The 23855-nt window shown below is 41.0% G+C and overlaps 1 protein-coding gene across 8 annotated transcripts in view; it reads left to right on the top strand.

The window, feature by feature from the left end:
- The first annotated feature begins 3653 nt into the window (after positions 1 to 3653).
- The window catches only part of LMO7 (LIM domain 7), a 132938-nt gene continuing 112736 nt past the window's right edge, over positions 3654 to 23855 (top strand). For 4 of the 8 annotated variants that reach the window (XM_074815512.1, XM_074815516.1, XM_074815513.1 and 1 more), the window contains exon 1: positions 3657 to 3736. In XM_074815512.1, coding sequence (XP_074671613.1) covers positions 3668 to 3736 — 69 coding nt within the window. In that variant the 5' untranslated portion in view covers positions 3657 to 3667. Of the gene's footprint in view, positions 3737 to 23855 lie in introns of all 8 variants that reach the window. The other 4 variants (XM_074815514.1, XM_074815510.1, XM_074815511.1 and 1 more) reach the window with 2 other exon arrangements.

The following is a 23855-nucleotide window of genomic DNA, read 5'->3' as shown; positions in this document are numbered from 1 at the left end:
GCTTTTTTTACACAGTCTTCAAGTCAGTTGTCCTGGAGAGTAAGTTTTCCTTCTATTTTGTTTTACTTTCAGTGTTAATTTCTGGTTTATTAATATAGAAGATGGTACTTTTCAGTGAACATCGCTTTTGGAAAGGTTCTCAAAAGTTTGAGATGGCAAAGGAAGAGCAATGCACCAGTTTTTACGCTGAACTGGATCTGCTCACTGCACGGACCCTTGCTAGATGGAAATTTTGAAAGACTGCACTGTAGAAATACTACCTCACCTAACATCTACAGTGTAATGGCTTTCCAGTGCTTGTGAGACTGCGCTTTGGCGCAGGCTTTGGTGACCATCTTGAGGAATGCAGAAAGTAAAGGGATCTAAAAGATGCTGCAATATGTTTGGCATTGACAGAACCTGTATAACTTGGTTACAAGGAGTGAGGTACGGATGCTTGGCCCTGATAAGCCCTGCAAGACCACATGGCGCTTTTGGCTCTGTGATGCCCATGCAGACGTTCCTTACCTGTACAGTTGGGCTTACTAGCTCAGGCTCTGTGGGAAAATAACACTGTGTTTCCTAACTTGTGCAGCCCTGCCAGAGCCTCGCCACCTTTGTATGGAGCATGGTTTGGCCACAGGCACGCAGTGCTAGTGACTGCCAGGAAATCCCTCTTCAGCTCCTGCAGTCCAGGCCGGCCATACACATCATATTATGGAAATGGTGCATGTAGGAGTGAAGAGATGATGCATGCTCAGCACTTATATTAGTTTTAGCTGAGTGGAGCTGGCATGCTATTAAGCACTCAGGATTGTTCAAGCTCTTTTAAGTATATTGGTATAAGTTTTCACATGTTATTAACAAGCGTTTTGTTGAGAAACTGTAAGAATTTAATAACCAGTGCAATGCCCTTTCCTTTCCATCATGGCTGCATGATTCAGTTAAGGAAAGAAGGAGAAAGAAGTGTTTTCTGTCACTGAAATGTAAGTTTTAGAATATAAACACACTTAAAAGCTCATTTAGAAAATAAATATGGTCTTTCCTTAAGGGAAGAAGCCTGCCTTGGTAGAAAATATTATCGTATCAAATATTTGTAGAACTCTCTATGAAAAGAATATGACGTAAACTGTTGCTTGACTTATCCCTAGGAGCACGCATATTGAAAGGGTTTATTTTTGCCAAGTAGAACAATATTATGTTTGCTACTTTTGACACCAACAATTAGCAGTCATATCTGGTATATGTCATCTTTTTCTGATCTAGGAGTCTAGTGACTTACCTTGTTAGCACAAGGGAATATTAAACTATTTTTGTAGTTCAGGCTTACGTACATAAATTATCTGTGACAGTTGATTTAAAATTCACCTTGAGGAAGAAATTTGCATGTTGGAACTTTTTTTACTTAGTGAGTAACTTTGACTTGAAAGCTGCTGTGGTCCCTGCAGCTTACTAAAATGAAGTCTTGATCAATTACTTGATTACTCAAAGTACTTGAATTAATTGATCTAAAACATTAAACACTTGATTCATAGAAGTAAAATAAAACAACCAGAAATAAGTGAGAACTTGGAAAACTGTTTTTTAAACATGACCTCTTTTGAAACCTGTTTCATAGAACTTTATTCTCAAATAAATGTTTGTAGTATTGATAGTTACTTTCTCCTACTTAGGGACAAACATCATATTTTTATACAAAGTAAAAAGGCAGACCTTAAGAATCTGGGAAAGACTGCAGTAGTTCTCCAGAAAAATGTTCAGTAATGACAGCTCACACAAACTGATGTCAGCCAGCAGCAGCGCACATGCATGCCTTATTTAGACTTTTTTTTAGCCTTTGCAGTCATAAATATTAAATACTGAGATGAGAGGGTTATTTTCTGGTGCTCAGGCTTCCCACTTGAGAAAAATGCAGATTCTTCATTTGTATTTGGTCCTGTGGCTGATCTAGCTTGGAGCAGGAAAAAGGAGTAGGAGTAATTTTCAAAATTAGAGCTGTGATTATGGTTTCATTCATCACTGGCTCTATAGCATAGATGTCTCAAATCATACCACTGTGAGGAGCTAACTACATCATTTCTATGCATTTGTTACTTTAATAAATGTCAAATGTCTCCTGTGGAACTTACTTCAGCCAGAGTCACAGGGTTTTCCTTCCTGTGGGTACCACCAGTACCACTAATTTCCACATACTGCAGAAACTCATGACTAATAGCTTCTTGGTATGTTGATCTCTGCAAATCTCCTTTCCAATTCTCACAAGGTTGTTTACAGAGGAGAAACAAGTAAAGATCTTAGGAGAAGCTAACTTGTGTGTAGCACAAATCTTGTTATCTTTTCTCAGTAATCCTTACAAAATTATGTATGTTCTGCCATCAGCCATATAAGTAAAAGATGTGTGCAGCAATTCCCTTTTGCTTACAGAGGAGATATGGAAATAAAAATATTACAAGTAGAAAAAGATCATCTTAAATACACTGTTAAAATGAAATCATGTACTTTAAAAAAACCCAAACCCTAATGCTATGCATGAATATTCCAGAAAAGGGCTCTTTTTCCTGGTATTTCATTAACTTATCTGCTTAGCACGTGTCCACTCCTGTACTGGAAGAAAGGGTTTTGCTGTGTTTTGTCAGCACCCCTGCTCCCTCCCAGCTCCAGTTCGAGTGCTGAGGTCAGGGTGGAAGAAGCTTTGCTTGGTGTAGCATAATCCCAACTCACCCAATGTTTGTGGTTACCATAGGGGCCAGAGCCCAGCACGGCGTCGAGCTAAGAGTGGCCTTACTGAGACAGGGCCCAGGATAGCCTGCGGAGAGGGAAGTCACCAGGATTCTGTTGCAGTGCGTCGGGGGCAGAGACACGAGTGAAATAAAGCAATGGGCACTAGTGGGGGTACTGTGAGCAAAACCAGAACTGAGACAAACGGTGTTGAGGGCAGGAGGGAGGCGAGGCGGCTGAGCTGTGCGGCTCCAGCTCTGCCCCCCGCACCTCTGCTTCCGTCGTTTTGTGTGAAAAGAGTTCAAAACAAAGCGTGGGTCCCCCGGGTCTTCCAGAGCAGTGGAAAAGGCTCCTACCTTCGTCCCCACGCGGGACGAGGCTGCACAGGAGCGTGGAGTCATTTCCCCCGGCCCGCCGGCGCCGTGGATGGCCGCAAGGGAAGCCCCGATGGGAAGCGGGAGCGGGCCCGGGGCTGCCCCGCCGGAGGGAGGCGGCGGCCCGCAGGGCAGCGGCAGGTGGCGGGGGCCGGGGCGGAGGTGGCCGGCCCTGAAAGGTACGATTGTGCCCAGCTATTCCTGGTATGCGCCGGGGCGGCAGCCGACGGGGGCGGCCTCCCGCGGGCGGGAGGGAGGGCGAGGGGCGCCGCGGCCCGGCGGGAGGGAGCCGCCGCCTCTGCGGGGGGGCGCGGCCCCTCCCGAGCGTCCGGCTGCCTCCGGGGGGGCGCGGCGCTGCCCTACAGCCGGCGGCTCCTTCTCGTCCTTGCGGTCGCTGAGCGCCAGGGAGCTCCCGGGAGGGGGAGCTCCGCGGGGAGGAGGTGCAGGGGGAGGAGACGGCGAGGGGAGCGTTAAAAGGCGGCAGCTGAATGACAGCGGCTGCTCCCCGCGCCCCCACCCCGCCGCAGGACCGGCCGCTCGCCGCCGCACCCCCCCCCCCCCCCACCCCACCCCCGGCTCCGCTCGCTCCGCCGGCCATGGAGGGGAGAGAGGACGCGGAGTGCGACTGCCAGGCGGCGTTCGCCGAAGCCCAGCGATGGGTAGAGGTAAGGCGTCTCTTGGTCTTTTTTTTCGTGTCTCCCACCCCCTTGTCACAGCCCCCCCCCTCCCCGGGGAGGTCGGGCCGACCCAGTTCCCCGCGCGAGTCCGGGGTCTCTGTGCACCCCCCGCCCGGCCCAGGCGGGAGAGCGCTGCCGTGGGGCTGCCCCGTCGCCGGGCAGGAGCTCCAGGGACGCGGCTCCCAAACTTGGTGTCTTTGTCAGTAGCTGCGAGATGCTGTGCTTAGAGGGTATCGTGAAAGTTTGCAGTGATCTGTCTGTCTTTGCAGTATCGCCAACGCCCCCCTCCCCAAAATCCAAATTAAAGGCTGGCATGGCTACCCTCCTGTCATTAAGGTTTATAATTTATTGCCATCTCGTAAATTACTTCTCTAGCGCTTGCTCTGAGACAGTCAGAATTAAAGGCACTCTTCTTCCTGTCTCAAAAGAGTTCAGGACAGAGAGTAACCTGAAATTAGAGTCATTTTCTTCTCTCCTATTTTTAAACATGAGTGTCTGACTGCACACGGTGCTTGATGTGAATACCTGTGTTACTGTATCGTTAACACAAAATCACACTGCTGCAGTATATGCTAATGCAAGGGGAAAGAGGTTGCTCGTAGGTGTACCTGAGCGTGAACGTGTGTCGGGTAGCGTGCGGCTGGGTGAGTGGGGCCGATGGTGTGGAAGGTGTTTTGGGAAACGTTAGAAATACTGAACAGCCTCACTTAGGGTCATTGTGCTTTTAAAGAGGAGCTTTAGCGTGCTGGTTTATATGTATTTTAACATATCAAACATTTCTTTGCACCCATTCACTGTTGAAACTTCTGATGAAACTTCTGTTGTCAGAAATGCTATCCCCGTAACTTTCAAAGGAGTAAATATTCAAAGAAGAGTGTTGGTTACTTTTTACCCCCCATCTTTGTAAGCTTGTCAAGACCCAAGTCCAGGCTTCTTTGTTTCCTCTGTAAAACGATGACATCTAGTGCTTAAAAATCTATTGAGCATTTTGAACTGAGAGCACTGTAGGCAAGGGTATCGCAAATGACTTCCACAAGTGCCAGTTTTCTAAGTTCCGTCTGTAAATGTAGGTAATTAAAGCAGTCCTGGCTTCCCCAAGTGTCAGTTTTGTAAGAGCTAGCTGTGAGTTTAGGTAATTAAAGCATTCCTCTCTCGCGTATACATTTCTTTCTTGCATTGCTTTCTTTAAATTGGCAAAGCTTACTTTAAATAGTTTCATTAAGGTGATGTAATGTCGTCTTTGAAAACCCGCTTTTAAGGGTTTGGGGATTTGTTTTAATTGTTATGAGTTTTCATTTGATACTGGCTGGTTGTACCATTCCTACAAAAGGTTCACTCTTTGCCTGTCAGTAGCACATGGGAGCACTAGCAAAGCAATATAAGTGTAAAGCGTGCACTGTTTGTGTAGTGGAAAAACGTATGTTCAGCTTCCACCCTTCCCCATCTACTTTGTGTGGTTATACTTTGTTTCTGATACGTGAGAGCTTTCTCATTTTAAAGTAACTTTTAAACTTACCCCTTGGAGAAATGTTTTATTGTAAATCGAGTAACTAAAAATGTTGTATTTCTCTACTGTTCAAATCCAGATGGATTAAAAAGCCAAAACGAACCATTTCCATTCTTGTATGAGAAGAGTAAAGATATTTTTAGAGTAATGAGATGTCCCAAGGTACTACTACACGCAGTAGTGTGTACATGATTGAGAGTGAAATTTGGTGACTCGTAATGATTAATCAGTTAGTTTTGAAGATGAGGCAGATTTCCAAATATTTATGAACTTGAAGTTCTTATGTTTTGGTAAGGTTTTGTGAGCCAGCTTCCCCCTAACATTAGAGGAAGATGAAAGCATACAAACACCAACTACTATATATTTAAAAGAACAAGCAAAAATCTCTTTGTAAACTGTTACTATTTCCCCTTGCTAATGAAATCTGTGTTAACATATTTCTGTATTTCAATACAGAGCTGTTTGGACTCTTGAGACTTAAAAAAACAACCCCTCAGAAGGCCTGAGCTTAAACCTTGAAGCTGAGGGCTTTTTGTAATAGGAATGAGCAGCTGTATTTGTCAGATCTTGGGGAAAAAAAACCCACCCCAAAACATGCAAAATTGTCACCCCATCTGTTCTTGAAGCTTTTGGGGAGAGAAAATTGTGTCCTGGTCAGGTCCCTCTTCTGCCTGTTCCCAGCTGGAGTCTCCGTGTTTTACGGCATCCACTGGCTGGTGGGAGCTCAAACATTTGATCTTAGTTCTACACAAAAAAAAACCCAACCCAAACCCAGAAAACCCAACAACTTGGTTAAGAGTAAGAACAACAAAAATTTGCATCTGATATCTGTTGTTAGTTAATGAAAGACTTTGTTCTTTAATTCAGATTCGTGTTGAGGCGTAGTTTATGATAATGCAGACAAGGCATTACCATGCAAATGCTTTTACCGAGCAAAGACCTCTTCAAGTGTAGTCCCCAACCTCTTGTGTTTTGTGTGCTGTGGTGAACTGGGAGGGGAGATAATGTTGCTTGTCTTGGTATCAGTTACTCTAGCTGGAGGCTGTTAGTCACTTTGGAGAGCTGGATGTCAAGAACACTACGTCTTTTGGGGAAAGAGTAATCATTTTCTGTGCAAAACTAAAGCTCTCCTCAGGTGTCCCTTTATCCAGAACGCAGCACTGGTTAGTGGTGGTGGGTTCTTGCATCTGGGACTTTTGGAGTCTCCTGAGCTCTGCCTGTAACAACTGGTGCTGGTCAAACTCATGTGCAGCTCAGCCTTTACTTAGCACCTCAGCTGGGCAGGTGGTGTGTGCTGAGACCAGAATAAAACACTGAAACACCACAACTTAGAAATAGTTTCTCTGAGGTAGAGCTGTGTTTGCCAAAGCTAGAAATAGCTGGGTTAAAATTGTTTTACTGCGTTCTGTTCCATATTATAACTTAAGCAAGCCAAAAGCTGTTCCTCCAAACCAAAGCATTCTTCCCCCAGCTATTAAATATCCCAGACTGCCGAGTCTGTTTTCCTGCCTCAAGATGTGGGAGGGCAGTCTGCCTCTTCCTCTCTGCAGTGCACCACAAAGTTTAGCCTTGTGAACACAGAGGAGACATGGTCCCTCTCCCCCACAACACCCTTGACCATTTTAGGGGTGATGCCCCTCTAAGAGTTCAAGAGGAAAGAAGAGAGTGCTGTTTTCTTGTAAAATGTCTCAGCTTCTGATTCCCGTTCTGTGTCGTAAATGAACCCTAATCTTCAGGTAGATGTCTGTGGTTTGAAATTGTTTGCTAAAGCAACTTGAAACCTGACCCACGAAGTCTGTAAATCTTTAGTTAGAGTGCCCTGAGGCAAATAATGCCTGATTATTTATTTTTTTTTTTCCCCCCAAAGTAGTCAAATGTACAGATCCCGTGTGAGGGAGAGTGGGCAGTGAGCGTGTGCCTGAATGAATTGTTGGAGTGAAGCAGCAGAGCTGTAGGAAAGCACATGGAGCAACCTTGAACAGATCCACTGAAGTGGAAAATAGGTGTTGGGCCAAGTAACTCTTAATATCACAAGCTATTACAGGGCCTCTTGGGAGCTGAATTTCCTCCCCTAATAACTGATGTAGAGTTGTTAAAGTCAGATGTTCTGAAAGCTACTAATTTCATCTGATACTGTCATCGAGAGTCTCAGTCTCGGTCACAAGCAGGACCCTGTAGTCCTGCGACTGTCCCTCATGCAGGAACACTGCAGTGGAACAAAAGTCCTTTCTCGTGCTAACACTGCCCAGTGTTGATGGAGAGAGGTGTTTCACCATTAGGAGTTCTGTAGCAAGATAAGGTTTTTGTCATTTTTGATAGGCAGCGTTAGAGGAAGAGAGCTCAGCATGTCTGGATGGCAACTAAAGATACCTCTGCTTCTCCTATCTGCCATGGCCGTTAAATAGGTAGTGAAATAGCCTAATTTATCTGAATGCTGTTGTGTGTGCTAACAACTTCATTTATTATTGCATTACAGTGTGCTTTTTGAAGTCCATAACTATCTTCCTGTGTGATTTTAGAAGTATCTGTTACATTTGGGATGTTGGAAAATTATTTGGGGGCTTTTGTTTTTGTCTTTTTCTGGGAAAAAAACAAATGTGTATGTATACTCACACAGACATGCACCCTCCAAGCCCCTTGCCTGCTCAGAAGATTAAAAAAGCAGATTTGCAGAGTAGCTTGGTAGAAAGAGTCGGCTTAAAGATAAAACTTCAGAGCCAGGTCTACTTACTGAACTCTTTTGGTTTGGACCAACAGTACAGCAATCAAATCCAGTGAATGGTCTCTGACATGTGGTCACCAAATGTTTCTATTTGTTGAAACTGTTCGAAGTCTGCATTTCTACTGTATATTTTTATGGCTTCTGCAAATGCAGCAAGAGATCTAGCAGCGATGTTTTCCCTGTATTTGCATAGAGATCTTACCTCAGTGATTATTTTGTTTTGTTTTTCCCCCAAGCATGAATCTAATGCATACGGTCTGGTATGGCAGATGGGAGGAATAACTGTAGAGATAGAAGACTCATTTTACCATTCAAATCCTCTTCTTGTAGGTACCTTTATTTCAGGTGAACTAATCACTCTGAAAAGGTTTTTCTTAGTTCTGGGTAACATATTCTCAGACAGTGTGTAGAGAACTAGTCAATGTCCTGGATGGTGTCAGAATGGAAAATATGTGAATGAAAAGGCAAAATCTATATATTGTGTTGCCTAAACCATGTCTAATACTGGGTAATTCTGTCAAGTCATAAAACCTGGGTGGGCTGGTTTCTGGAGAACTTCTTACAGTGCGACTGCCAGAGTCCTGGCTCACGTCTACATAAGGGATGTATTTAACCCTCCTTTAGGTGCATGCATCAGTATTTCATTATTGTGTGTAGATTCTTGGCAGTGATCCCTTGCATGGAGTAAATCTAAGTGTATCCAATTAATATATAAATATGAATTGATACATAAATATACATGCTGCTAAGTAAATCCTGTGGGAATGTAAATCCTAGAAATAATGTTCTCCGCTGGCTACAGACTGTGAAAGTGCTGTGGCAAAATGTCATATGACAGGGCTAGCAATAATATTTTAGAGGGAGTGGGTGACAGTAATACTGTTTTATCTGGCTGAACATTATTCTCTCTGTTACTTTGTTGTCCCCTTCCTTCCAGACCTCAGGAAAGGTATCTGTGCTGTATTTGGTGGTGTGTTTGAGAGAAAAATGGGACCAATTTCTGCTTGAGAGTAAAAAGTATTTCCTTGTTTCTGCAAGGTGGATTTATGTATTTTCAAGTTAAGTCTATATCTGGATTTCTCAGAGATGCTCGAAGTCTGCCTTCACGCAGTCCTGTGCGATGGGCATGCATAGCTTTGAGCTGAGTTCACAGTGTAGTTTCCTTTGTGGACGGTTTCTCTTTGTAGTTTTGAGGGTTGTTTTAAAATTTCGCATGAAAGCAGCATCTGCAAGCACTTTAAGAGGAAGAATTAACTTGTTGACTATAGAAATGGTTATGTCTTCTATACTGGGGAAGTGCATTGCAGCTTAAGGGGATCTACAGACAATTCTGACCGGACTTTTGTTTTCTTCTGTTCTATATTTTGTGGTTACCAACTACAGTTAGTTATGTTACTTTTGTTCTTTTCCCCCTTTTTCTTTTTTTGTTTGTTTTTTTGAACTGTGTCCTCATCCATTCTTCAGTTGTGTGAAGTCGTGCATTTTTTTTCTGCCCATAATTTCGGGAGGAGGTGAGGTGATGATTTCCATGTTTAGCATGCTTCCCCCCTCCCTACTGTGGACTCCCTTTTAGCACCTTTTCTTTGTCAAACACTTTTTTTTTTTGGTCCAAGTTTTTAAGTTTTTAATGAGCACTTGGGTGTATTACATTAGACGGTGACCTTGCTGAGCTTTAGAAAACACTTGGGTTTTATTGTGTTGTAATAACCAGATACATTCCAGCTGTTTCTTGTACCTACCACTCCTCTTTAAAGTTCCTTTATCCACTGCTGGAGGAGGGTTTTTTTAAAACAAAACAAAAAAACCCCCCAACTTTTCTGCTTAATGAGACTAATAAAACTCTTAACTATCATTTTTTAAATGGGCTTTCCAACTTCAGCAATTTAATGCAAAACAGCATGTGCTTTCAGACGCACTGCTTCTGCTGGTCTAAGGTGTGCTTGGCACACCTAACTTATTATCCAAATTACCTTAGGAGGAGTGTTTTGGTTTTGCTGTTTTTCACATATCTGAATATGGTCAATCCAAGTGAAAATCTAACTTTAAAGGAATGTAGTGAATAAGCTACTTCCAAATAGGTTCTTTGGTTCCTCAAGCTGTGAGCTTCTGCAAGCAGCTGTAAATTTAGCATTTATGAATAGTGCTAAATTTTTATTTTTCCAATGAAAAGAAAGCTGTACGGATCTGACTCACAGCGTGCTAGCTTCCAGTTGGATATTTAGCTGTAAAACTTTCATTTGTGCTACACTGAATAGAGAAACTTAATTTCAATAGTGTTTTGCATTTGTGGTAGAAAACATCTGGGATTATCTTAGAAGGGCATGAGGATTATAAGACTTGCTTTAGGTTTTTTTTGCCAGTGCTGGGTGTGTTGGCACATTTTTTTTGCACAAGCTCATGTGAAAGTCCTAACTTTTGTTTCTGGATGTGATTCAGCTTTCAGTCATTACTATTAGAAAAGAAACCTGATACACTGATTTTGGGAAGTAGTTATTACTGCGTTGGCCAAAAAAGTTAAAGTTGTTGTCATGTAACACAACTTTAAAGGAATATCTAGGTTGGGATCAATTCAGCTAGTATAGGCAGTGAAACTGTTGGTTGGGCCAAACTGTGCTCCTAGGGTAGGTCCCATGACGATGTGGTTTTGTGTTAGTGCCAGGAGGTTATCACAGCAAGTCATCATTGAAACTTCTGTGCTCAGCATGTGCTTCTCCTGCCTCCATTTGTGGCATTTGTCTGACCCTGCGGTGATTTGGCTCAGGGCATTCATCTGATGATGGGGACTCGGCCTGTTTTGTGGTATTTGGTACTCGCTTGGCTTCAGGGAGGTGAGATGGGCACCAGTGCTCGTGCCAGGGAAGACATGGTGTTGGCGGAGTTGGCCTTTTGGTGGCAGCTTGCTGTTGGCTTGAAGCCGAGCTAATGGGATGAAGAGAAGCAGGCACCTGAATTTAGACAAGCCATCTCTTTCCCTGGAGGCTTCTCAAGTCGCCTGCTTCTGCTCATTGTCCATCTCTCTTCCTTATGTGACTCGGGAGCTGTTCGCTAGGTGCCTGGGGTTGAGGTATAAGCTAGACACCTGAATTAGGGAGACTGGCTTCCAGCCATAACTAACTTCTTCAGGATGAATTTCATAAGGTTTATACAGTTGGAGCTGTTTTAAATAGAAACTCTGCCAGGAGTTTCTGGGCCAAAGCATTTGGAAGTATTTGATATGCTTATACACTGACTTCCACTATGGCAGAAGCAGCCCTTGCATCTTGCTGGGGTTTTGTTGGTTGGGAGATGGTCTTTCAGAGGTGTTGGGCCATCCGGCCCAGCAGTTCTGCAGTGATCATCACCTGCCCTTCAGGGGTGCAATCTAATCAGAGATATAATCTCCAGTGTTATTTGCGAATTCTTTCCTGGAAGTACTTTATAGGCCCTGCTATTTGTTATTTATTTATTATTTTTTCCTTCAGGAAGGAATTTGAAAAATCTAGCTCGTGGAGTTTGATCTGAGACTTTCTATGTAGTCAAATGACCATGTCGGCCACTAAATCATGATGTGATAAAGAGTGGAAGCAAATGAAGCCAGATGTCAAAGTGACTGTGGAAAAGAGGAAGAAAAATTAAGATCCAGGTTTGACACTACAGGGGTGGGGGGTTTTGTAGCAACAGCTGTTGCACTGCCTTGAAATGCTTCTTTGGATACTCTTTCAGGTTAGGTGAAGCTGAGGACAAAGCTAAGCATTGCTGCATTTCCACTCTAGGAAAAACCTCTTTTCTTCTTTGTGTCACCATGTTCCGTTTGCCTAAATGGTACCACTGACAAAATGCAACTTTTTGATGCACCTGAAAATGTAATCCCAAGTAAAAATGGGCTGGACATTTGATTGCAGGTTCTTTTGCAAATGGAAGGGGTTGTAACAAAGGGACATTGACTGTCGTAACTGACTACAAAGGTCTCACCTTTGCATAATTTTTTTTTTAAATGTCATGTGGGCATCCTTGTTGCGAGTTCTTGCCATTCAATAAACAGGTTGCATGGAGTTGTTCTTATTTGGACTGAATGAAAATGGGGTGAGGATGAAGGCATGAGCTCCAGGTACAGATGGATATCTTTCACAGACATTTGCCTGATGCTGTGGAGGGAAAAAAACCCCTGATATAATAAACATCAACTTGATGATTATTCAGGATGGTATTGCTTCACAACTACGAGTCTTACGTGTCAATGAATTTTTTCAAAGGCAAATCCCCATTAAAATGCACAGACTGGGTTCCTCACTAATGACCTAGCATGCATCTGATAAAATCCAAAAGCCCTCTGTGACGTTGGGGTAGGTCTTGCAGACACAGGCTGTAATCTCATTTGAGAGCATCGTTAAAGGCTCCAGGAAGTTCTGCATGTCAGTTGTCAGTGGATGGGGTTGGGAGCTGTGTGCTGTGGAGAAATGACAGAGGAGAGAGGCTTGGAAAGGGAAGAGGAGAAATGTGCACCTAAGGTTATTTGTAAATAGCTACTTTTTCCGTTCTTACTGGAGTGGATTTCCTACCTCGTAAGTATTTAAATCATGAAATTTTGTAAAACGACTGGCTTTTTAGATCTGGGGTTTTTTTCATTTGTTTTGCATTTTGCTCATTTGAAATATTGGGGGAATACAGCCTCAGACTGTTCTAAATTTCTGAATGTGTTATTACACTTATTTTAATATTTTCACTTACATACCTGTAAAATCAGTATCTCATCTTCTTTATCGACCAAGAGGCATGGAAACCTACTTTTAAACCGGACTAAAAAATGTGTGTATGTGTGTACCTATGGTTCCTTTTCTGTCTCCTTCCCTTTCTTACCTCCCCAGCTGAGAATTTCTAAAATATATACCTTTTTGGGTTTTGTAATGTGGCAACTAAAGTCTTGTGGCATTCCATTTTCCAGTGAAATCTTTTATCTTTCCCTGTGAAAACTGTATACCCTTGAAAATTACAGTAAAAAGGTGAATGTTCTTCTCCTAAACTTATTCGGATATACTGTAATTAAGAAGAATAATGCTATTAAGTCATGTCTGGTTCTCAGTATAATAGTTAATCTTGTCAGAATACAAAATACTTAACATGCACATTTTGACAATAAGATTTGGTCTTTGCATGCGGGCAACTGTCTTGCAAGAACTGAATCTACTGGTCATGGTAACAAAGTGTAAGGTTGGAGCAGCATTTTCCAGTGTCTGAGCAGACGTGGTCGGGAGGCTGGCAGTAATTTGGTTTCCTGTGTCTGGTGCATAGATGGGTTAGATGCGATCCAGCCGTGCAGATTTCCAGTGGTGACTCATCTGATTGTTTTCTCTTTCCTCTGTGATCAGCTGAGGAGACAGGATAGAGGAGGGTGTCTCTAAGGCAGCAGAAGATATCTCTAATGTCACGATAACTTTCAGATATACAAAAAGGATATTGGTGTGTCTCAGCTGTTTTTAAAAGGTATGCCAGCCTTCCTCACCTCAGTCTTGTTTTTTTATCTCCTTAGAGTGTTATCCCTACTGTGGCTGTAGCTCAGCCACATCTTAGCTTTATTCTTGCGTTACTGTGCAGTCTGGAAAGGGATGAACCTGGTGCAGGCTCAGTTTAACAGACATTGCTCCTGGGGGGAGCATATGGAGAAGAGATCTGGATCTCCAGATCCTTGTCATACAAACAGGTAGATGTGACATGCACCAATTTTACCAATTTTTTCATCTACCAATGCACATAATGTTGCTTAGATTCCACATAGTGGTTTAAATTTTTGACATGCAGATTAAGACCTTTAAATGCTTTAGGTGTGTCTACCTACCTGATGTAGGCTGGGAATTTGGTACAGTGTGGCTGCTGTCACACAGAAATCGTTGTCAGCCAGTTTAGGTCTGGCAGGAATACCCACGTATTTTACAGTGTTATGCAACATAAACATCCTTTGAGATAAGGATGATATGGGTTAATTACAGCCCAACACAGCTTATAGTTTTTTTCATCTAAAGAGCCTGGATATTGCTCAACTTTTTATTTGGTGGGAGAAGATTTAAAGTATGAAAGTTGCTTCTATATAACTTCTTTTGTCTGTCAGGAAGACTGTTTCCCAGAGTACTCATAATGCATAGGTTCCTCAACTATTGTAAGTATGTAATGGCTGTTCATCTTGAAGAGCTTGACAGTTACAGAATGCAACAACCTTACCACGAGAAGTGTCTGTCAGAGAAACTTCTCTTGAGAAAGCTGCTTTAAATCCTCTCATGTTTAGGGGTAGGTATGTGGATTTCGTATGTCCCTTTCTTTCCTATATGAGATGTGTAATACTGTGATGTAAGAATTAAAGGCTCTGTGTAAATGTTAGCATTATATATCCCGTCCTATCTACTTTTTAAAATAGTTTTAATCCTGTGATTCAGAAGGGAAATAGGTGACATAAGGGAGATGCAGATAAAAATCCATCCTGTGCTTGGGACCAGTCTGACGGGCAGCATAGCGTATTGAGGACCTTTGCGTACAATAAGGAGGACTCTGGGCATTGAATGTTATTGTAGCATCAGCAATCAGGTACCAAATATTGTTGCACATTACAGATGTGATGGTGTCATGTTCCTCAACTCAATAAAAGAAGTTTTGGCCATCTTCGAAGCTTCCATGAGCAGCTCCTGTTTACTGGTTCAGTTTAAATGATCGTCTCTTTTTTTAGCATAGGTTTTATGGCCGTGATGCTTTCTGGTTTTCTGCCGAGAAAAATCTGGTTTTAATCTTGAATTCTAAGCTGCGTTTTTTGGGAGGCGCTCAGAAGTAGGCATGAGTCTTCAGGATGAACTAAAAATTTGATTGTTTCCTGGATATAAGTGCCAGGACACTTTCTACTTTACACTGAATTTGACCAGGGTCTGTTTGCAGCAACTCCCAGTGGTCATTAAAACATCACCTCTGCTGCTGCTATTTCATTTCTATATAGAATTAAACTGACATGGGTTTTTTTGCAATATTTACATAGTGAACTTCCCTCTGTTTAACTTTTTGGCATAATTAGGCTACAGTACTGTCCTGAAAACACGGTTTTGGTTAAACACAACAATGAAGTGAGGTCTTTAATGACTTCCGGAACATCATATAAGCACTGTTAAATCACAGCTGTCAGGCTGGAGTTGTGAAAAAAATCTCCGAAGCAGTGTCTAATTTCAGGGAGAGAGTCTCCAGCAGTCAGAAAGTTGGTATAATGCTATTTCAGACCTTGAAGCCCCTTGCTTCTATTTATATATAGTGTCAACGGGTGCTTGTTGAGATACCACTTGCTGTGGTCTCAGACGATGGGGAAACTGCTGCACGGAGCAAACGGGCAGCTCATGTTCTCCCTCTGCATGGATTCATTACTTTAACCAAGTTACTCGCATATATGCAGTCTGGAAATACTAGAGGTCTTTGATCTTTAAAACTTAATGTTTGAAAATGTAAATGATGCACTTCTTTGATCTGCTTCTTAAATTAAATGGTAATTGTGAAAATTACATTAGGCAGCTTTCCACTTAAAGGTTTGTACTTTTCATTTCACACTACGTTAATTTTAAGCTGTATGTCCTTGCTGGTGTTTCATCAGAGAATTCTGGTAAGGGGGAGATCCTTATGTTTCTGCATGGCCTAATTATCAGCAGCGTGTGTATTTAGTGATTAGACCTTAATGCGGTTCCTATAACGCTGACGCTGGGGATTGTCAGTTTTGCCTGTCTTACCTGTATATTTATGACTAGGGTAATAGGAATTGTTAAGGCTGAGAAGTAAAAAAACTGAGAGACTTGGAGCTGTGTGTGCCCTGGGTGGGAGGCTCTGACTTGTTCACTATAAGGTGTCAGGAAATGCTTGGGCACATGCTCCGTTGCAAACTGGTAATGTGACCTCCCAAGCATATGCTGATAGCAAAGTTGCTATCTCTGTCCTTCTGTGGTACTGGACTATTTGCTGTTGCCTTTCCAAATTACTGTCATCTTCTAATCAAAAAACTACTGGGTAATTTAGGGCTCCTAAAACGTTGATGAAACTCATGCAAAGTTCAGTCTTTTCCTTACGTCAGCTTTCTAGTATGTAGTGGATTTGTCTATTTATTTGTAGTAAATGATGATAAAGACCTCTCTGCCTTTGTGCTGTTTTCTTATGAAAGCGGCCTTTGAAGTCTGAGGGCCACATCAAACTGCCAACTGGTAACTCACAAGGTTATTCAGAATCTTATCCGCATGTAATAGGCTCTTTTAAACTCCTGTTGGTTTAACGCCAACTAAAAATCAGCTGCTAAACTTAAATGAAATTGTTAATTACCCCCTTAGTAAAATCACTTTGTGTACTTTTCAGTTATTAGTATTTGTTTAACTACACAGAGATTAAGTTTGTGGGGGGGAAGGTTCAAGATGGTTAGTACTCAATGTCTGCCACAACAACTTTAAGATGTATTCATGGCTGGAGGAGGTTTTCTGTGGGTTTTTTGTTTTGGTTTGGTTTTTTTTAGAGCAGGTAAAGATTCTTTGTTCTAGATCAAAAAATCCCAATCTATGGAGTGGGATTTTCTCTGTTTTGAATGTGTGGACCTTCTGCTGTAACTAGTGCTACAGTCCCAAAATTTGTCTTGCTTCCTGTCTCCTGTTGATTTCCTTTAGTGATGTTTGTATTAAGTTCAGCATCATGCTGAATTGCCATATTGCTGCTTTTTGCTAATTTCCATTTCTATGTGTGCTGGTAGATTTGAGCATTCATCTCCAGTAATTTGCATAGGATGTTAAACAATCTGATTGCTTTAGTGGCACCCATCAGAGTTAGGAAATTGCCCAGCTGAGGTAAACAGGAACATCTCAACTCAGATTTGCTACAGCAGCCTGTGTATTTGAACTTTTTTTTTCTTTAAGAACAAAACAGAGAGAAGATATTTCCAACTGGGGATAAAAACAGTGGCCAGAGAAAAGAAACTTGAAATATATTTTCTGAGGTTATGGAAATGATTTAGCTTGGGTTTCAGTGCTTCAGTGTGATACCTTCCTCACTAAAATTTCTTTTAGGTGGTTAAGGAATTAAAACTTCCAGATAACTGTTCAAAATAAAAATGATCTCTCTTAGATTTTTTTTTTTTTTAGAGTTACCAATGGATGCTTAAATTTTACTTCTCTTTGTCTAAGTGTGGAGGATTCTAGAGCATCCTTTCTCAAAATTTCTCTTCCCCAATATGTTCCCCAGTATGTGAATTTCTGTTCCCCAACACGTGAATTAAAATTTTTTGATAAAAATGTCTGGTTTGGGGACAGAGGGGGCCACAGGAGCCCTCTGTTCTCTCCTGCTGTAAGGACAGAGACCCCCACCAGAGAGGAGCCAGCCAGGAGTGGGACCATGCAGCAGGACCATTCACTGCCGCTTGTGAATTTTCATTCTCTCTTGTTACCCAGGTCTCAGAGTTGTGTCAGTATGGTCACTGCTTATTTTTTTCCTTCTTCTTGAAGCCTAGTATGACAGTCCTGTGGCTCAAAGTGGAGGTTGGTTGAACAGTAAAGTATAATTTTAAAGCTGTTACTTTAAAAATATTAGGTGATGCCAAACTTTTTTTACTGTTCCTTCATAGTGATTAAACTAATTTAAAGTCAAGTTAGAGCAAGTCATTAATTAAAGTAAGGAATTTCTGAAGTCCAGATTTTTTTTCTCAAACTTGAAGAACTTGAAAAAAGTGTACTCCATAGGTGCCTAAGAGAGGTAACTTGTATTTCCTGGTGAATGATGTTACCAGTTTTAAACCCCTCTTACTGCTCCTTTAAGGTGAGCCCAGAACTAAATAAAATCAGACCTTAAGCTTCAGACCAAAGCTTTGACTTTGAATGAATTGCTCGGGATGAAAAGAGATGTGGTAGGTGTGTTCTGTTTCATGGATTTAAAAAGCAAACAAACAGAAGGTAGTGTCTGCTGTCCTCTTCAGAGCAGTTTGCTGTCAGGAGGGCTTCTCTTCTAGACCCAAACTTTCATAAACTTCGTGGAGCTCACCACTTTTCCCATATAATTTAATTTTTAGCCTTGTTTTGGGAGTCTTATGACCTCTTGAGAGTTTAAGGCTTTTCCAGAGACCAGAGCTACAGAGCTGCCGCAGTCCTGTAACCCTTCATGCAGTCCCCTGTGATGGAGCACAACAACCAAGGACTTGCTATTTCCCATAAAACTCAATGGGAACAAGAATCTGATAGTACAAGTCTCTTGCCTCCTAAAGGTGTGAGGCTGATGTTAAATACAGGAATCTCTTGTAAGAAAAACAGATACTTAAACAGCATTATGCTTAATCATATTCTTCTTTCCCTTCTCTCCTATTGGCGCTATAGGGAAAAGGTTTGAAAGTGACATCTCAAGCTAAACTTGCACCTCAGGGGCTTCATTACCAGCAGGAATGTAGGTACTTGTTTGAAATCTTGGGAAACTGAAAGGACCAAGCTTTAGCCTTAAAAAAAAATGTTGTTCTTGTCTTCCTGTAGGTATATATCACACATCAGTCTTCCTTTTGATTTTTATGATAAATAGTATATATTGGGTTTTGCCATTAGATCTTGAATTGGTGTTTAAATGCTAGTAGTCAAATCAAGTGGGCTTAAACAGGCTTTACTTTGTTTTGGTGTTCTAGAGCTAATAATTTACAAATTGCTGAGCTAAGGGGCACAAATAAATGACATTCCAGCATCTTAAAATAGCCTTCACTATGTCATACTGATAAAAAGTGTATTCAGCATTCAGATGCTCTGAATTTCACAAATGTTTCATTTATGTGAAAAAATAGAATCAAGATGCAGAACGAGGTTGAGTTGATGTTTTGTCAGTTATTTTCTGTTAATCTGAACACTGCTGTGCTTTTTTGAGTAGCACAAAAATCTTTACAATGTTTGCAAAATTACTTAACTTAAAGAGCTACAAAGAATTTTATTCCATAATATTTTTCGCATATAGTATTTCTTTTTTTCTTTTTAGCATAAATGTTAGTATCACAAGTTTGCTCACAAAAGCTTTCATTAGCCAGCAAAATGTTTACTACTTAATCCATTTTCACTTTGTGCAAAGTTTTCAGATGTGATTAAAATAACGTCTTTCATTGCAGTATATTGTGACTTCCCAAAGATTCAGAAGATATTTTGCAGGGATTCTCAACTTGCCATTACAGTGTTCATATGGGAAATCTTTCATTCCAGAATAAGCTGTTTTCAAATAATGTTGAATATATTTTTCAGAATTGTTTTGTAGTAGCCATTTTTTGTTTTGGGAAAAAGTGTTTTGGGTAGTTATATTGTCAACTTATTCCTGCATATAGACAAGAATATTAACAAGCTTTTTGTTGGTTTTGTAGGACATTACTTAATTTTGTTTCTTCAAAGCCATTGAATGAAAGCGGGGCCATTCACTTTATTGACCCCCCAAATCCGTCCTTTGATCTCTATTGATAAATCTAATACACAGACTGACAGTTACTTTTCATAGACGTATCTTTTCACAGAGACACATACCGGTATGAATTTGACACATGTTAAAGTGTATGTAGCCTTGACTTCTATGAATCTTTGTCCTAACAAAACCTTGGAGGGCTACCTCTGATCTACCAGCTTTTGACTTTCATATTAGGGTTTTATTTAAGATTCTTGTGCCAACTGCCATTACCATGACATGTTTGGTCATCAGGCCTTGGGGTTGTCTCAGCTTGCCAGGTTTCTGTGACGCCTCCCTGAATTCAGTGGTAACGTTGCACAGGACTGCTGGAAGCAGCAGTGGAACTGGAATTATCCAGACTCGCGCCTTCTCTGTCACTAGGCATAGACAAAGGCAAGAGATCAAGGTGTAGCAAAAGTCATGTCCCCACAGCTGACCTGAGGCAGGGTTATGCAAGGGCTGTGCTGGACACTGTCAGTGGACCGTGGAGGGGATGGGGCAGGTAAGAAAAGTGGCTGTTCTCATCTTTCCACCCCCCTCTTTCTCAAATGCAAACACAAACACCACATCTTCCAGGGTTCTCTGGTTTTGTCCTGTGTCACTTCTGTTCCTTCCTCTGGCAGCAAGGCTGTGTAGGGTTTTGCATCTTCTTCCTTGAGGTGGCAAAAACATTTTTTTTTAAGTGTTTGTGTCTTAAAATAATGCCTTGAGCAGGTGGATTCATGTAGCAACTGTGACCAGAAGCTATGTAATGAAGTTCAGACTTGCTTTTACTTTGAATGTTCCCTTCCAAAATACATGTTTCTGTTACTTTTTCTTATGTGGTTTCTGGAGGTTCTTCAAAGAAAACACTTGCAGTAGCTGTAGCTATTTTCTCCACTGGTACCTGCCCCATTCACACATAACTATGTCATTGGAGGTGCCCAGGAGGAGCCCTTTGTCCTTCAGAGCTTGTAGGTCAGTCATTTTTTATTAGATCAAGACAATCCTCCATCAAGGAAAAGGAAACCAGATTTTTTTGTTGTTGTTGTCTGACACCGTTACGTAATCTCTGGAAATATAGAAAATGCCAACGGTGCATAGGAATCCTCAGCACCACCATTTTGTACTCTCCCATCTCTCTGCAGGCATCTCCAGTGGTTCCAGGGCAGCAGGCCACTAGAGGAGCACAGTTGGACCACCAAGAGCTTCTCTAAGCAATGTAACACTAATAACCTTGCACGTAAAGACCAGTAAGTTCCTTCCTCCCTATCCCCAGCAAGTGATGAGAATTAAAAGGCCATAGAGAGGAATTTATTTTGGGAACAGAATTCGTTAGAGAGTATGAATCGGATGCAACCAGTACCTTAGGCTTTGAATTGTAATAAATCATAGTTACCTATGCAACTTTTACCATAACATTAGAGTTAGAGAGCCTGGTGTTTGGGTTATATATGATAGTGTAAGTGCCACTTAAACCATGTATCTTCAAAGTTGATAATTTCCTGATCTGAGTAATTATAGTTACTTGAGGGGGGAGTACTTGTGTCTGTCTCCCCACCATGGGTATACGGTTTTTCTTTGTTGTTTTAACAATGTCAGGTCATAGTAGGCATTATAGGTTTGAATTTCTGACTTGACACTTAGAAGTATCATCCAAAAATAAACTGATTTATTTGTAGACATTTTTTGCCTATAGGTTGTTATGTGTTTTGAGCAGTTGCTGTGAAGTACCTCATTTCCAAAACGCCACCAAAACCCCCCCTGAAACTTTGTTCTGTCTTATGCCCTAAATCCTGCAGATGCGTACATGCTTAACTAAGAATTTTCTCTTGGTTTGGTATTCAGATGATGAGGCTGAATGAGTAATAAGCTCTTTCATGTGGAAATTGCATATATAGCTGGAAGGAGCTCAGAGGTCACATAGTTCATGACTACTCTCTTGTAAGACCGGATATTCTTATACCTAGACCATTCCTGGCATATATATATTTTTTTAACCTTTTAAAAACTGGCAAACTGGTCTATGGTACGTAACTTTTCTTCCCTAATAATGTGACAATCTTCTTTGCTGCAAATTAAACAAATTAGTACAACTTTTGCTTTGATAAAGTTGGAAAGGAAGCATTCCTTCTCAGTCTCATTTCTTCTTTATAATAACTACTTCTCATACTCTTAAGCCTCTTCTCTCTGTCTTGCCTTGAAGTGCAATACATGCAATAGCACGTACCAAACTAAGAGTAGGACAACTACTGCACCAATACAAACTGGTAAATAACCACTTAAGGCAGTGGCACTGCATAAAAGAGTGTAGGGGTGACAGACTACAAACTGAGGTTGTGTCTGTTGTAAAAAAACCAACCAACCAAACAAAAAAACCCCAAATCAAAACCCACTGTTTTGAGATGTACAGGAATATCCTATTTTTGTCTTTAGTTGCACTGTTTTAAGAATAAGATTTTGTAACTAAGCTTTGCTGAGTTTTCTCTTGCTGAACTTTACACCAGTGCTCTAATTGAGGACTGGAACAGTGAATTCTCATCTCCCTCCATAATGCTCATGCGTCTCAGTTTGGGTTTATAAATAATATGGTTGTAGTCTGTCACCTAATTCTGTAATGAACACACTAGAGAGTCCTGGAATTTGAAATAACTTCTCTTGAGTTCAGTTTAGTACCTTATCCCAGTCTCTGTTGCGCCTTAGAAAGCTGTTCTTTACATGTGTGATCTTCTTACCATCACATGATGGCCTTTAATGACCTTACTTAGACTGTCTATCTTTAAATAAAATAGCAAGGCTTTTTGCCAGTTGCATAACTCAAGTCCATCTGTAGCCCACTTACTGCTTTTTTTCTTGTGTATCAGAGTGGTTAATTTGCCAAAGCAGGAAAAAAAATAACATTATTTATACATTACTTTTCAAACCAAAGTGTTGTCTTCCTTGCAAACAACTGCGGCTTGGTGGTGGTAGTGAATCAGCAATATTTAATACCCTTCTAGAAACTAAAGTTGGAGAGAATAGTCTAAATGTTTTTCTGACTCTTATTCTGGTTTCTTCTCATGTTGTCACACCTCTAAAGGGGATCTTTATTTTAAATTTTTCAGTCGATGAGACCTTTCCAGCCCTTTGAGTTGAAGATAATTGCTAATGGCTTAGAGCATGCTCTAGAACACCGAATAACTTTAATTAAGCAAATTCTTCCAGGCTTTGCCATCTTCAACACTTTTCTTCTATTCTCAGTGGTTGTTTTCCCAGTCCCATGCTTCTCTGAAGAATCTGACAGCTCTTTAACTGAAGATAGCCATCTTGTCATTAACTATTTATTTCCCTTCATCGTATTCAATCTGTCCATCCTTTTTCTTCTAGCATGGTCACAGAATTTCTTGTACACTTTGTCTTTAGTTACTTTTTAACTTGCCTCACTCTTTTTATTATGCTAGGTTTGAATTTTGTTCACTTCTGGTTTTGCTAATTGGTTTCTCAAAGTGTTCCTGTTCAATCATACTACTGTTTGGTTTAGGCTATTCAGTTTCTCATTGCATTTTTGATAGAATACAAAATTAAACTAAGCATAGTACTTTATTGATTTGATTGAACACCTACCAGATTCTACAATAGCCTTTAAAACAATAAAGTTTTGAATCCCCTTGCAAGGTGCTGCTTGTTAGTCTCTATACATAGACAGCAGAACTAAGGCTTCCTCCTTATATTGTGCAAAACTGGTGTCTTTATTAATAAAGTTTTTGAGGGGGAAACTGAGCTGTCTTGACGTGCCTTATTTAAAGTAGTTCCGTATATTAAAGTGTCAATTGTAATGGTAAAACCTACAGGACACTTGTGGTAGTTTCTACAATCTGTTGCTTGGCATCCTTGCTGACAATCTAGGTATTTGTTACTGGAGTTGCAGTAACATTTTGGGGGGCCCTTTCTGTTTTAGTTTCCAGCAGATGGTGGTTGCAACTGAAGGCAAAAGAAAACATGTGAGGATGGTTATTGGAATGGGGTGTGTGTGTGTCTAAGCTAACAGGCTGTCCCCTGGACATCTATGCGATGGAGTAAGGTGCTGTGCTGAGTTTTAATGACTGTTTGTTTTGTAGTTACAGCTGAGGATCCTTTAAGATTCAGTGATTTAGTCGTATTAGGCTGTTGCATTTCCTGCTTTTACTACAATAAAGATGTTATGGCATATTTCCATATGTTTGTCCCAACAGAAGCAAAATCTTCAATGATTAAAATAAATAAATCGCTTAACTATATGCATGAAGGTGAAAATAAAGTAGTTGCATGCAGAACAATTAAAAAAAAATTAACTTCAATATTGCTGGTAAAGAACACAGTTGTTGGTATAAACAGACTTTTTCAGAAAAAAATATTGCTAAATAACTGAACAAGACTATTTCTGACTTGTAGCTCTAAAAGATGTAGGCTCTTGGCATAAGGGTGAACGTGCTGATTTGACATTAGGGTCTCTTTTCTAGTTA

This window comes from Strix aluco, chromosome 2 (genome assembly GCF_031877795.1).
Source record: "Strix aluco isolate bStrAlu1 chromosome 2, bStrAlu1.hap1, whole genome shotgun sequence".
NCBI lineage: Eukaryota > Metazoa > Chordata > Aves > Strigiformes > Strigidae > Strix > Strix aluco.
Note: the sequence above shows the minus strand (reverse complement) of the source record. Positions and strands in the feature narration are given on the sequence as shown.